At 48.9% G+C, this 14115-nt stretch overlaps 1 protein-coding gene across 1 annotated transcript; it reads right to left on the bottom strand.

Annotated features, from left to right (window-relative positions):
- Positions 1-12027: 12027 nt before the first annotated feature.
- Positions 12028-13212, bottom strand: LOC143441096 (uncharacterized). Its single transcript, XM_076928168.1, has one exon. The coding sequence runs from the start codon at positions 13210-13212 to the stop codon at positions 12028-12030; it is 1185 nt and encodes a 394-aa protein (XP_076784283.1).
- Between the last annotated feature and the right edge of the window lie 903 nt (positions 13213-14115).

Here is a 14115-nt window from a genome sequence, read left to right as displayed (position 1 = left end):
GGGCATCCAGAGAGAGGAGAAGACTGAGAGAGGGCATCTGGATAGAGGAGAGAACAGAAAGTTATCCATAGAGAGGAGAAAACAGACGGTCATCCAGAGAGACGAAAATAAAGAAGGGCATCCAAAGAGAGGAGAGAACAGAAGGGCTTCCAGAGAGAGGAGAAGACAGAAGGGCATCCAGAGAGAGGAGAAGACAGAAGGGCATCCAGAGAGAGGAGAGGACACAAGGGCATCCAGAGAGATGAGAGAACAGGAGATAATCTAGAGAGAGAAGAGAACAGAAGGTCAACCAGTGATATGAGAGGACAGAAAAAAAAATCCAGAGAGAGGAGAGCACAGAATGTTTTGCAGAGAGTGGAGAGTACAGAAGGGAAGCAAGAGAGAGGAGAGGACAGAAGGGCATCCAGAGAGAGGAGAGTAGAGAAGGGCATCTACAGAAAGGAGACAACAAAAGGACATCCAGAGAGCGGAGATGACAGAAGGGCATCCAGAGAGAGGAGAGGCAAGAAGGGCATCCAGAGAGAGGAGAATACAAAAGGGCATCCAGAGAGAGGAGAGAATAGAAGAGCATTGGACGGGAAAAGTAAACAGAAGGGCATCAAAAGAGAGGAGAGGACAGATGGGGATCCATAAAGAAGACAGAAGGGCATTCAGAGAGAGTAGAGGACAAAAGGGCATCCAGAGAGATGAGAGAACAGAATATCATCCAGAGATAGAAGAGAACAGAAGGGCATCCTGAGAGAGGAGAAGACAGAAGGGCATCCTGAGAGAAGAGAGGACAGAAATGGCTTCCAGAGAGAGAAGAGGACACAAGGGCATCCAGATAGAGGAGAGAACAGAACGGCATACGGAGAAAGGAGAGTATAGAAGGGTATCCAGAGAGAGGAGAGGAAAATAGGGCACCCAGAGAGAGGAGAGAACAGAAAGGTATCCAAAGAAAGAAGAAGACAGAATGGCATCCAGAGAGTGGAGAGGACAGAAGGACATCCCAAAAGAAGAGTGAACTGAAAGGGCATCCAGAGAGAGATGAGAGAACAGGAAAGAATTCAGAAAGAGGAAAGAACAGCAGCCCATCCAGAGAGAACAGAAGGCTTAAGGACATCCTCTCCTCTCTTTGGATTCCCTTTTTGTCTTCTCCTCTCTCTGGATGCACTTCTCTTCTCTCCTCTCTCAAGATGCCCTTGTGTCCTCTATTCTCTCCGGGTATCCTTCTGTTCTCTCATCTCTCTGGATTCCCTTTTGTACTCTTCTCTCTCTGGATGCCCTTCTGTCTTCTCCTCTCTCCCTATGACCTTCTGTTCTCTGCTCCCTGTGTTCACAAACACAGGGAGCAGAGAAGACAGAAGGGCATCCAGAGGAGTAGAGAATAGAACGGTATCCAGTAATCAGAGAAGACAGAAGGGTATCTAGAGAAAGGAGAAGACAGAAGGGTATCCAGTGAGAGAAGAGAACAGAAAGGCAACCAGAGAGAGGAGAAGACTGAAGGGCATCCATAGAGAGGTGAAAATCGAAGTGCATCCAGAGTGAGGAGAAGAGAGAGGGGCATCCAGAGTGAAGAGAAGACAGAAGAGCATCTGGAGAGAGGAAAGATCAGAAGGTCATCCAGAGATATCAGAGGACAGAAAGACATCTAGAGAGATGAGAGGACAGAAGGGAATGAAGAGAGAGGAGATAACAGAAGGGCATAAAAAGAGAGGAAAGGACACAAGTGCATCCAGGGAAATGAGAGAATAGAAAGGGATGTACAGAGAGGAGAAGACAGAAGGGCATCCAGAGAGATGGGAGAACAGATGAGCATCCAGAGAGAGGAGAGGACACAAGAGCATCCAAAGAGATGAGAGAACAAAAAATCTTTCAGTGAGAGGAGAGAAAAGAAGGTCATCCACAGAGATGTGCGAAGAGAAGATCATCCAGAGAGAGAAGGGAACATAAGGGAATCTAGAGGGATGCGAGGACAGAAGAGAATCTATGGAGAGGAGAGAACAGAAGGGCAAAAAGTGAGATGAGAAGACAGAAGGGCATCCAGAGAGCGGAGAGAACAGTAGGGCATCCAGAGGGAGGAAAAACAAAAGGGCATCCAGAGAGAGGAGTAGACAGAAGGGCATCCAGATAGAGGAGAGTACAGAAGGGCATAAAGAGAGAGGAGACTACAGAAGAGTATCCGGAGAGAGGAGAGGAAAATAGGGCATCCAGAGAGAGGAGAGAACAGAAAGGTATCCAAAGAAAGGAGAAGACAGAAGGGCGTCCAAAGAGTGGAGAGGACAGAAGGACATCCCAAAAGAAGAGAGAACAGAAAGGACATCCAGAGAGACATGAGAGAACAGGAGAGGATCCAGAAAGAGGAGAGAACAGCAGCCCATCCAGAGACAACAGAAGGCTGAAGGACATCCAGAGAGAGAAGAGGACAGAAAGGCATCCTGAGAGAGGAGAAGACAGAATGGCATCCAGTGAGAGAAGAGAACAGAAGGGCATCTAGAGAAATTAGAAGACAGAAGGATATCTAGAGTGAGGAGAAAATGGTCGGGCATCCAGATGGAGGAGAAGACTGAAGGGCATCAAGAGAATCGAAAGAACAGAAGGTCATAGGGAGAGAGGAGAAGACAAAAAGGCATCCAGAGAGAGAAGAGCACAAAAGGGAATCCAGAGAGATGAGAGAACAGAAGGATATTCGGAGAGAATAGAGGACACAAGGGCATCTTGAGAGAGGAGAGAAGAGAAGTGCATCAAGAGAGAGAGGAGAGGACAAAAAGGGAATCCAAAGAGAGGAGAGGACAGAATGGCATCCAGTGAGAGGAGAGGACAGAAGGGCATCTAGAAAGAGGAGAGAACAGAAGGGAATATATGGACAAGAGAGGTCAGAAGGGCATCCACAGAGAGGAGAGAACAGACGGGCATCCATAGAGCGGAGAAGACACAAGGGCATCTAGAGAGAGGAGCGGACACAAGGGCATCCAGAGAGATGAGAGAACAGGAGATAATCTAGAGAGAGGAGTACAAAAGAGCAACCAGAGATATGAGAGGACAGAAAAAAATCCAGAATGAGGAGAGGACAGAAGGGCATCAAGAGAGCAGAGAGTACAGAAGGGCATCAGTGAGAGGAGAGAACAGAAGGACATCCAGAGAGAGGAGAGGACAGAAGGGCATCCAGAGAAAGGAGACAACAGAAGGACATCCAGAGAGCGGAGACAACAGAAGGACATCCAGAGAATGGAGATGACAGAAGGGCATCCATGGAGAGGAGAGACCAGAAGGGCATCCAGAGTGAGAAGAATACAGAAGGGCATCCATGGAGAAGAGAGACCAGAAGGGCATCCAGAGTGAGGAGAATATAGAACGGTATCTGTAGGGAGCCTCTGCGACCAGTGACAACATTGACCATTACAAGATGGTGCTGGCATCTTGTGCTCCCACACGTAAACAACTAAACTGCACAGGTGTAACAGGCGAAAGCGCGCCAAGTCACTGTCCATCCCGGGGCGTAATATGGGGTGATGAGTGAACAGCCAATCAGAAGTGAACATGCCACTCTAGGGTTCATATAAGCAGTGCCTTTTCCGGGCTTGGAGTCTTCTGCTTCAACTGATACAAGCATAAAGCATCACTGTAGTAACTACCCAAACACTGCCTCCCGTGTCTTTCTTGCCGGTGAGGGGATTCGGAAGGGGCGCGGAACATGTGGTGCAGAAACCCGGGAACTTCAAGGCGCCACAGTGACCCCCGGAGACTCGGGGCGGGTTAAGAGACTACAGGATTGAGGTACGTCTCTGAGAGATGTGTTTGGGATGGAAGCCTTGGTTGCAAGCAGATTTTCACCCATTGCCGCCGCTGCACTATTTGGCCTCTTGCTTGTGTTGCTTTCGCTTTTAGCTTGTGTTGTAAAGATCCAGCTTGCAACACAGCTATTAATGCAAGTCAAGAAGTTTTAGAAGAGGTCCACTCCAGTGTATCAGAAATAGAGCTTGGTAGCTGGCATCAGGCCAAGGAGCCTGGGGAAAAAGATAAGGCCAAGGAGCCTGGGAAAGGGAAGCAGGCAAGAAGGCCTGGATGAAAGAAGCAGACCCAGGAGTCTGATAAAAAGGGAGAGTACTCAAAAGAAACAGAGGCCACTGCAGGGCCTGTTAAGAAAAAGGATCCTTCAACAGCTTGTGAAGAGAGAGTGGGGGTCAAAAGGACCCCCCTTTACCGCATTAAGGAGCTTGCCGCCATAGACCTTAGCATCTCCGAAGAAGATCTAACACAAGGAGAGAAAGAAAGCCTAGAGGAAGAGGCAGCCACCTATGAACAAAACAGATATGGACCAAAAAATAACCATCCTGAGATAAGACTAAGAAAGACCTTGAGTCCCTCGGCCCCACCCTTACCTCCAGCCTACGCCCCGGGGCAGCTTCTCTAATTCATTTCTCAGCCCAGGAGATTGGAGACAGGTACAGCTGGCATTTCCGGTCTTTGAAGGGGCAGAGGGAGCCCGTGTTCATGCCTCAGTAGAGTATAGGCAGGTCAAAGAATTAGCTGAGGCAGTACGTGCATATGGAATTGGGGCTAATTTTACCGTATCCCAAGTGGAGAGATTAGGTGCAGCTGCTATGACTCCAGGAGACTGGCAGGACACAGTGAAGGTGGTACTTACCAATATAGGCCAATATTTGGAATGGAAAGTGCTCTGGCATGAGCAGTTACAAGCACAAGCCAGAGCAAATGCAAGCATTGAGGGTCAACAATTATGGACTTTTAACATGCTGGCTGGAGTTGGCGTACACGCGAACGACCAGACCACTCATCCCTGGCAGGTCTACGCACAGATAGCATCAGCTGCAATAAAGGCATGGAAGTCTCTCCCTAGGAAGGAAGGCAGTAACCTTTATTTGTCCAAGATAATTCAGACATCTAATGAGTCTTTTTCTGATTTTGTGGTCCAAATGACCGAGGCAGCGGGTAGGATTTTTGGTGACCCGGAACAGGTGATACCATTGATAGAACAAATGGGCTTTGACAATGCTACAGTGGAATGCTGAACAGTCATTGCCCCTCATAGGAACAGAGGGTTACAAGACTGGTTGAGAGCCTGTCTCAGCTTGGGAGGTCCTCTTACTAATGCCAGACTTTCAGCAGCAAACTTAGAAATGGTTGCAGTCCTCCTTAAAGGTCAGAATCGTGGAAAATTCCCTTCAAAACAAATGGCCCGATTCTTTGCCTGTGGGAAGGCGGGACATATGAAGAAAGAGTGCCCAAATAATCAAATACCATCAAAACTGTGCACCAGGTGTGGAAAGGGCTATCATCTGGCTCAGGATTGCCGTTCTGTTAGAGATATAAGAGGTCAGATCCTCCATCCAAATCCCTCAGCCATCAAGGAAGAAAAATTTTCAAAAAACGGACATACGGGCCCAAGATCCCAGGGCCCCAAAAGATATGGGACACTGCTGAACACTCAGGGGACTCTTTTCACTGCAGAGCCACAAGGGGTTCCACAGGAGTGGACCTCCATTCCACCTCCTGAGTCCTACTAATGCCACACACAGGGGTGCAGCTGATCCCGGTTGATTATAGAGGTCCCCTGAAAAGGGAAGTGTTGGCCTTATTTTAGACCACTCATCTCTTACTTTAAAAGGACTCGTGATACTGTAAGGCTCGGGAAGCCCCCAAAGGGGACCCCACTCGAGTCACAGGATGGCGCGCACCCAAAGGACACACGGAAGACCAACTTGATGCAAGAACACGAGGTAGTTTAATGGCGGAACGTTCCAGGCCAACACGTGTCTTAATGTGGGAGACAGGGGCATCGACCCCGTGGCTCCAGGGTTTAGGGTTTATATAAGCTCGGGGTGGGGAAAAGGAGAAACTTTCGCGTGGGTGCATACGATTGGTTGTTTTCCAATTTTTGAACATCTGGCCAAACCGGTCCATGGGGGCGGGGAGCAGTTCCTTATCAGGATCTTCATTCCTGGGATGCATTCCTGGGATGCCTCGGTAGCCCATTGTCCTGTAACTCTGCATTCTTTGTTTACTGATTAACTGGCCTCTGGTTGGCAAACCAGAGGGGCAACTTTAGCTACTCAGGCTAGGGAAAAAGAATCTATAATTCATGGGACCCATAAAATTTTCTTTTATTTTCCCTCTCCCTCTCCTGAATAATTTTAACCTTAAAATATCTAGCCTAGGCTCTAAAAATCATTTTCTACCTTATCAGGATCTTCCTGTGGTTGGCACTGTAGTCTCAACACCATTAATTGGACAGCATCAACTCTATTTTTGACGATGGTCATAACTCTATTTATCACACATGGGCCAAAAATCAAAATTAAGCAAATTATCATCACCGGTCCAGCTGAGGCAGAAAATAAGGTAGTCATCCAGGGAGATCTTGAGAACCAGGACTCAAACCAGCCCTGTTGGGCATCTCGATCTTTTTGTCTCTTATCTAGTCTTTCTCTAAGCCTCTGCATCGAGTCTCTGACTACTCCAGTATGGTCAGCATAAAAGCAACACTCTTCTTTAAGGGCTGCACACAGTCCACTATCTTTTAAAAACAACAAATCGAGCCCTCGTCTGTTTTGGAGCACTACTTCTGATAGCGATGATAAAGATTTTTCTAAGTTGGAAACAGATTTTTCTAGTATTTTTAGGTCTTCATCAATAGCAGTACTGAGAGCATTAAGGCCTTGCTGGCCGGTGGCCAGTGCGGCAGCTCCTGTTCCTATGCCAGCAGTAATGCCTGCACCCAATAAGATGGCTAAAGTGAGGGAAACTGGCTCTCTCTTGTATGTCTTTGGCCTAATATCGAATTTATCTTCGAAACTACCCACAGCATGATAATAAATTCTGGGTACCAGCTGCACAAGCACACAAAAGTCTGTAGTTGGTTCGAATACACTTGTAGATACACAAGGGGTGAGTCCTGTACTGCAAGCCCACCATCTGTTGGGCCCTGGTACCAAATAATAGGTGATAGATGTTTTAGGACGAGAGACTGTCTGATTACACAGATGTCTGTGGGAGGCAGGTGGGGTATCTAGGCAGAGTCCTGAACCTGACCCTGATACTTCAGTTAGAGTTAGTTTTCTCTGAGTTCCCCAAGTGCAGGAGTGATGGGAAGTGGTGTTATTAAAGGCACCGTTCATGGTGATTCCCTCATAGTATGGGGGTGTTATTTCTAAACATAGCCAGCAAGATTCAGTAGAGTCTGGGCTTGTATTATTTAGAGCGTGGAAGGCTCCAACGACCAAATTAAATAGTCTCTGTCCTGTTGAAGGATCAGGTGGTGTGGTCAAGATCTTGGGGCCTTGTGAGGGGGTAAAATAATAAGGACCAGCAGTCACTGGCGCAGGTTGCACTGGTGTTTGAGTAAGGGACTTTGGAGGGGGCCCCTGAGCAAGAAGGACTTTGTTAGGTCCCATAGGTGTTGGAGAGGGGGTTTCTAGGGTCAACTTAATTTTAAAAATTAACCCAGGGTCTTTTCCAGCAGCATCTATACGCAATCCCCAGTTGTTTCCCTTAAGCCAACTCTGATGGTCTCGTTTCCCTGCATTAGTGAATCTTATAACTATGGGGTTGCAGTAGCTGTTTTTACAGGCTCCATTGGGACTATTTTCAAATCCACACCCATTCTCAGGATATTTAGAACTATCTCTCTCTCCTTGGTTGGACTTATCATAGCTGCTGTTCCTCTTTACCGTAATCAAGTCCCATGTGGAAGTAGGATTCCTACTGGCCTCACCGGTAGTTTCGCATCCCCGTGTAGCGCAATAAAAATCAGAGGTCCCCTCACACTTGTGTTGGAGCTTCCGATTGTGGCCCTGACCAAGGCAAACATAAAATCCTGAGGACCGGAGATTAGCCCGGTAGAATTGTCCTGAGCACCCAAGTGTGCCTCCTATTCCGTTAGGAACACACTGTCTTTCAGCGGGTGGTTTAGTTAGGTCTGTGTGGTCTGGAAGATCCCAGGTAAGCAATCCGGCTGCTAACTTACAAATATCAGGCGTAAGATCTGGCCACCAAGTCCATGGAGGATGTATAGCAGTGATTGACCACACAGTGTTTTCTTCTTCATTAATCACCTCCCAGGTTTGTCGCATCGGGGCATGGGGGTTGCTGTCCTGACTCAGGGTTGCATTTACGACATAAACGCAACTTAAGAGGATTATTAGTCTTTTCCAAAATCCACTCATCTGGACTAGTTTCAGGAGGGGCCCTTTTGACATGTGAAGCATGAACCCAGGTGGGGATCCCTTCCACCTTAATGGCGGTTGGAGTTGTCAACAGTACCAGGTAGGGTCCTTTCCAGCGCGGCTCGAGATTTCCCGCCCGGTGTCTCCGCACCAGGACGGCGTCTCCAATCTCAAACTGATGGGGAACTGCAGGATCTCCGGCGGTGTGTCTTTCAGCTGTTCCCAAATATCTCTCCTGATCGTCTCAAGGGCCTTTAAACGGGCTAAAAGGTGGGTGGAAGGTATAAAATTATTGTCATCAGGGCGTGTCACACTATCTAGGGTTTCAAACAGAGGCGGAGGTGCACCAAACAGTATCTCAAAGGGTGTTAGTCCCAAAGGTCCGGGTGTGTTCCGGACCCGGAACAGGGCTAGGGAGAGAAGGGCTGTCTAGTCAATCCCGCCGGCCTCAATCGATAATTTCGTAAGGGTCTCTTTAATAGTTCTATCCATTCTTTCTACCTGTCCTGAGCTCTGGGGTCGGCAAGCACAATGTAACTTCCAATTTATCCCCAGTTGTCTGGCCAGTCCCTGACTTACCTGGGCGACGAAGGCAGGCCCATTGTCTGACCCAATTACCTTAGGTACTCCAAATCGGGGAAGGATGTCTTCCAGTATCTTCTTGGCCACTACATTTGCTGTTTCTTTCTTAGTGGGAAATGCTTCAACCCACCCTGAGAAAACATCTATGAAAACTAGAAGATATTTGTTGCCGTATCGGGCAGGTTTGACTTCTGTGAAATCGACCTCCCAATAAGTTCCAGGTCGATCTCCCCGTAGGCGCTTCCCCCACTATGCCTGCTGGATCCGGCATTAGTGAGGGCACACGCCCTGCAGTTTCTTACCAGATCTTTGGCTGTCTTTTGGAGCCTAGGAATGTGGTAAGGGGATTTGTTGGATAGTTCTATCATTTTTCTGGCCCCCAGGTGGGTGAGGCGGTGCATACTGGTCAGGTATTCTAGCCCCTCTTCTTCTGTGAGGGCTCTCTTTTCCAGGGCCCTCTCATCCTGGCGGGACCCCACTTTGGCTATAAGAGTCATTGGTCCGTGTGCCGCCTCTTTAGCCATCTGATCTGCCATCTGGTTTCCCTTTTCAATAGGGCCAGTCCCCTTCTGGTGTCCTGGGCAGTGGATGATTGCCACCTTTCGTGGCAAGTGGATAGCCTCTAGTAAATCAAGAGTCTCCTTTTTATTTTTAATGTCTCTGCCAGCAGACGTCAGCAACCCACGCTGTCTGTAAATTGCCCCATGAACATGGGCTGTTGCAAAAGCATATCGGCTATCAGTATAAATGTTTACAGACTTCCCTTCTGCCAGTTTTAGGGCTTGGATCAGAGCAATAAGTTCTGCTTTTTGCGCCGAAGTTCCTTCCGGCAGGCTGCTAGACCAAATGACAGTCCTTCCATCTACTACCGCTGCCCCAGCCCTTCACTTACCTTCTTTCACGAAGCTACTTCCGTCGGTGAACCAGGTCTCCACCCCAGGCCACGGCTGGTTAGTCAAATCTGACCGGGTCCCTGCTTCTTCAGCCAGTATCTCCTCACACTGATGTACTGGGGTCTCATCGGCTTCAGGTAGCAGGGTAGCGGGGTTGAGGATGGCAGGTGGAGCAAAAGTCACTCGCTCTGTTAGTAACAAGCTCTGGTAATGGGTGATTCTAGCGTTGGTTATCCAACGGTCTGGAGGTTGTCTGATGATGTTTTCGAGGGCATGAAGGGCCACTACTGTCACTTTCTGGCCCAGAGTTAGCTTATCAGCATCTTTTATCAGTGTGGCTGTTGCAGCTATCGCTCGCAGGCAAGAGGGCCATCCGCTAGCCACAGGATCTAGTTTTTTTGACAGATAAGCCACCGGATGCTTCCAAGGTCCTAGAGCTTGGGTGAGGACCCCTCTGGCAACCCCCTTTCTCTCATCAATATATAGGGTAAAAGGCTTGCTTAAATCTGGCAGTGCTAGGGCAGGGGCCTGTAGCAGTGTCTTTTTAAGAGTTTCGAAAGCCACCTGGTGTTCTTTTGTCCAGATGAACTTCCCTTTTTCTTTTGTCAAGGGATATAATGGGGCTGCCAAAGTGGCGAATCCTGGAATCCAAAGCCTACAAAATCCCGCGGTCCCCAGGAATTCTCTTACCTGGCGAGGGGTGGTTGGGGTTGGGATTTGTGTGACTGTTCGTTTTCTGGCTTCTGTGAGCCACCGCTGTCCATTTTTTAGGGTATATCCCAAGTATGTCACCTCAGTTTGACATAGCTGTGCTTTCTTAGCAGAGACCCGATACCCCAACTCACCTAACTCAGCCAGGATCTTCTGAGTCTCCAGTTCGCAATCTTCTCGGGTCTCTGTGGCCAGCAAAATGTCATCAATATAAATGATAAGAGTCACCTGTGGGTTATTAGCGCGGAAGGGGGCAAGGTCCCGGTGTAGAGCTTCATCGAACAGTGTTGGGGAGTTTTTGAATCCTTGGGGTAACCTTGTCCACGTGAGTTGTCCAGTTCTCCCACTCTCAGGGTCCCGCCACTTGAAAGCAAACTGGCTGTTTGGAAAGAAAGCTGGCTGTTTGGATGTAACCTCAGACAGAAGAAGGCATCTTTTAAATCTAAGACGGTATACCAGGTTCTAGTGGGTGGCAATGTACTGAGCAAGTTGTAGGGGTTGGGCACTGTAGGGTGTACATCTTGTACCCTCTTGTTGACTTCCCTAAGATCCTGTACCGGACGATAGTCGTTTGTCCCCGTTTTTTTTACTGGCAATAAGGGGGTGTTCCAAGGGGACCTGCAAGGGACTAAAATCCCCTGTTCTAACAGTCTCTTAATGTGGGGGCATATGCCCTCTCTGGCTTCCTTGCTCATGGGGTACTGTCAGACCCCAATGGAGGTGGCTCCAGACTTGAGCTCAATCACCACAGGGGGGTCCTGTCTAGCCATTCCCGTGCCCCCTGTCTCAGCCCACACCTGAGGAAATCGAAGTAACCATTCCTGAAGCTCCTCGGGGGGCTTCTCTCTCTCTTGGTATAGTCGGTATTCTTCTAGCTGAAGGGACAATATTAACGTTTGGGGTGTCTCAGTTCCCCATGACAGTTCCGGTCCAGAGGGGGCAAATTTTATCTGGGCCTTTAATTTGGTTAACAAGTCTCTGCCCAGTAAGGGCGTAGGGCACTCTGGTATTACTAAAAATGAGTGGGATACCTGGTTTCTTCCAAGATCCACTGTACGAGAAGTAGTCCACGGATACAGTTTTTGTCCTGTAGCCCCAATCACCAGCGTCTTTTTATCTTGTTTCTTTCCCAGAGGTTTTTTAAGCACAGAATATTCTGCTCCCGTGTCCACCAAGAAATTTATAGGGGTCCCCTCTATTTTCAGAGTTACCCTAGGCTCGGAGAGGGGAACCAAACCCCGACTTCCCTAATCTTCATTATCTAAGGACAGCACTATGGTCTCTTTCTTTTTAGGACACTGTCGGGCCCAATGGCCCTTCTCTTTGCAGTATGCACACTGATCTCTCTCTAGTAACAGCTGGTCTCTTTTGGGTCTCCTTGGCCCCTGCCTTCTGTCGTCACCCAGGTTCCCTGTCTGTCTAGTCCTACCAGTTTCCTGACGCCTTCCTTCTCCTACCACTGCGGCCAGTATCCTAGTTAGGTTCTCTTCTTGTCTCTTTTCCCTTCTATCTTCATCCTCAGCCCTTTCTTTCTTTTCTCTCTCCTGTTTCTCTTCCTCTGTCTCTTTCTTATGATACACTTTCTCAGCCTCCTTCACCACATCTCTGATAGTATAATCTTGCAATCCCTCAATACGCTGTAACCTCCTTCTAATGTCCGGGGCAGACTGCCCAATTTAAGCCATGATTACAGAAGCTCGCTGCCCCTCTGACATAGGGTCAAAAAGAGTGTACCTACGGTAAGCCTCCATGAGCCTCTCTAGGAACACAGAGGGGGGTTCAGTCGCTCCTTGCATAACCTCTCTTACCTTTGCCAAATTGGTGGGTTTTCTCGCAGCACCCCTGAGACCAGCCACGAGAGCCTGGCGGTAAATGGACAGCCATTCCCTACCTGTTGCCGTGTGGTAATCCCACGGAGGACGGGTCAAGGGAAACCCCTCGTCTATAGCAGCCTGAGTGGCGGGGCGTCCTTGATTATCTCGGATATTTTTCCGAGCCTCAAGGAGAATCCTCTCCCTCTCTTCAGTAGTGAACAGTGTCTGTAGGAGCTGCTGACAGTCATCCCACGTGGGTTGGTGGGAAAACATCAGGGACTCTATCAGGCCTGTGAGTCCTGCAGGATTTTCTGAAAAAGGGGGATGGTTAACTTTCCAATTATAGAGATCAGAGGAGGAAAAAGGCCAATACTGCAGGAGCTGCAGCTCATTCTCGCCAGTTGGGGGCGGCCCAACGGCCCTAAGGGGCAGCGCCACGGTGGAGTCAGGTCCTACAGGAGTGGCTCCATGTCGGCTCCTAGTACCTGCTGAGGGCCCCCCTGTGGCCCTGGAGGCTGGGGCCAGTTCGGGGGCTGAGGGCAGGGGTGCAGGTTGGGGAGCTGAGGGGTAAGGTGGGGGCAGGGGAGTGGGCCATTCAGGGGGTTCTTCTATATCAGGGTATATCTTTGAAACGGACACCGGCAGGGTGCTGGGCTCGCCTTCTTCATTCTGACGTGGTTTCGGTCTTCCTTCTGTGGAGCCCTCTCGCACAGCCAAGACCCGGGAGCTTGGTTGGCGAGGTGGGAGGAAAAGCTCGACCCACGGGGGTGGATAACGAGCCAAGTTTTCCCACACGGTGATGTATGGTTGATGATCTGGATGCGACCCTGATCCTTCCTGAAAAACAACTGCCCTAACGGCTCTAATGGTGGGTAAATCAAAAGTCCCTCGAGGTGGCCATCCCACATTGAAAATTAGCCACTCAGAGGTGCAAAGGGTCCACCAAGGCCCCTTTTTTACAACTACTGACAATAAGCGTCCTCTGTCCCTAACATCCGACCAATGGTCCATAGACAAAGACAAAGGGGTTGTCACAGCCTGTCCCATCTCGTCCACCAGAAAACGCAAAATCAGGATAGGAACACAAGACCCTAGCACAAAAACAGGGTAATAACACAAAACCCTATCACAAAAACAGGATAAGAACACAAGACCCTAGCACAAAAACAAATAAGAACGCAAAACCCTATCACAAAAACTGGGTAAGAACACAAGACCCTAGCACAAAAACAAATAAGAACGCAAAACCCTATCACAAAAACAGGATAAGAACACAAGACCCTAGCACAAAAACAAATAAGAACGCAAAACCCTATCACAAAAACAGGATAGGAACACAAGACCCTAGCACAAAAACAAATAAGATTGCAAAACCCTATCACAAAAACAGGATGAGAACACAAACCCCTATCACCGCCAAACACACTCGCCCACGTTTAGTCTTATATAGTCAGCCAAATGCAAGTTCCGATGGGGCAGGTTCTCTTACCTTCCCCTATAGGAGGAGTGCTTCGTCTCCTTCATTCAAAAAAATGGGCAGTCAGGCTATCCTGACTCCCTACCACTTGGGACGTCTCCCAGATTTTTCAGCCTCAGGCCATTGGACCTCACGGTCTCACAACGGCAGCTGTCAGAACCTAAACCAGAGCCAGAAACCAGAATCCACACCCAAACACCGCACTCAAATACACCTCACTCACAGACACACAGACACACAGACTTAAACCCACCTCCAAGAGGTCTTCAGAGGTCCTAGGTGATCACGCAAACCCCGGACGAGCTTCCCGGCCCATGCACCAAGATGTAAGGCTCGGGAAGCCCCCAAAGGGGACCCCACTCGAGTCACAGGATGGCGCACACCCAAAGGACACACGGAAGACCAACTTGATGCAAGAACACGAGGTAGTTTAATGGCAGAACGTTCCGGGCCGACACGTGTCTCAATGTGGG

The sequence above is a fragment of the Arvicanthis niloticus genome, unplaced genomic scaffold (assembly GCF_011762505.2).
Source record: "Arvicanthis niloticus isolate mArvNil1 unplaced genomic scaffold, mArvNil1.pat.X pat_scaffold_1216_arrow_ctg1, whole genome shotgun sequence".
In the NCBI taxonomy this organism is placed as follows: domain Eukaryota; kingdom Metazoa; phylum Chordata; class Mammalia; order Rodentia; family Muridae; genus Arvicanthis; species Arvicanthis niloticus.
Note: the sequence above shows the minus strand (reverse complement) of the source record. Positions and strands in the feature narration are given on the sequence as shown.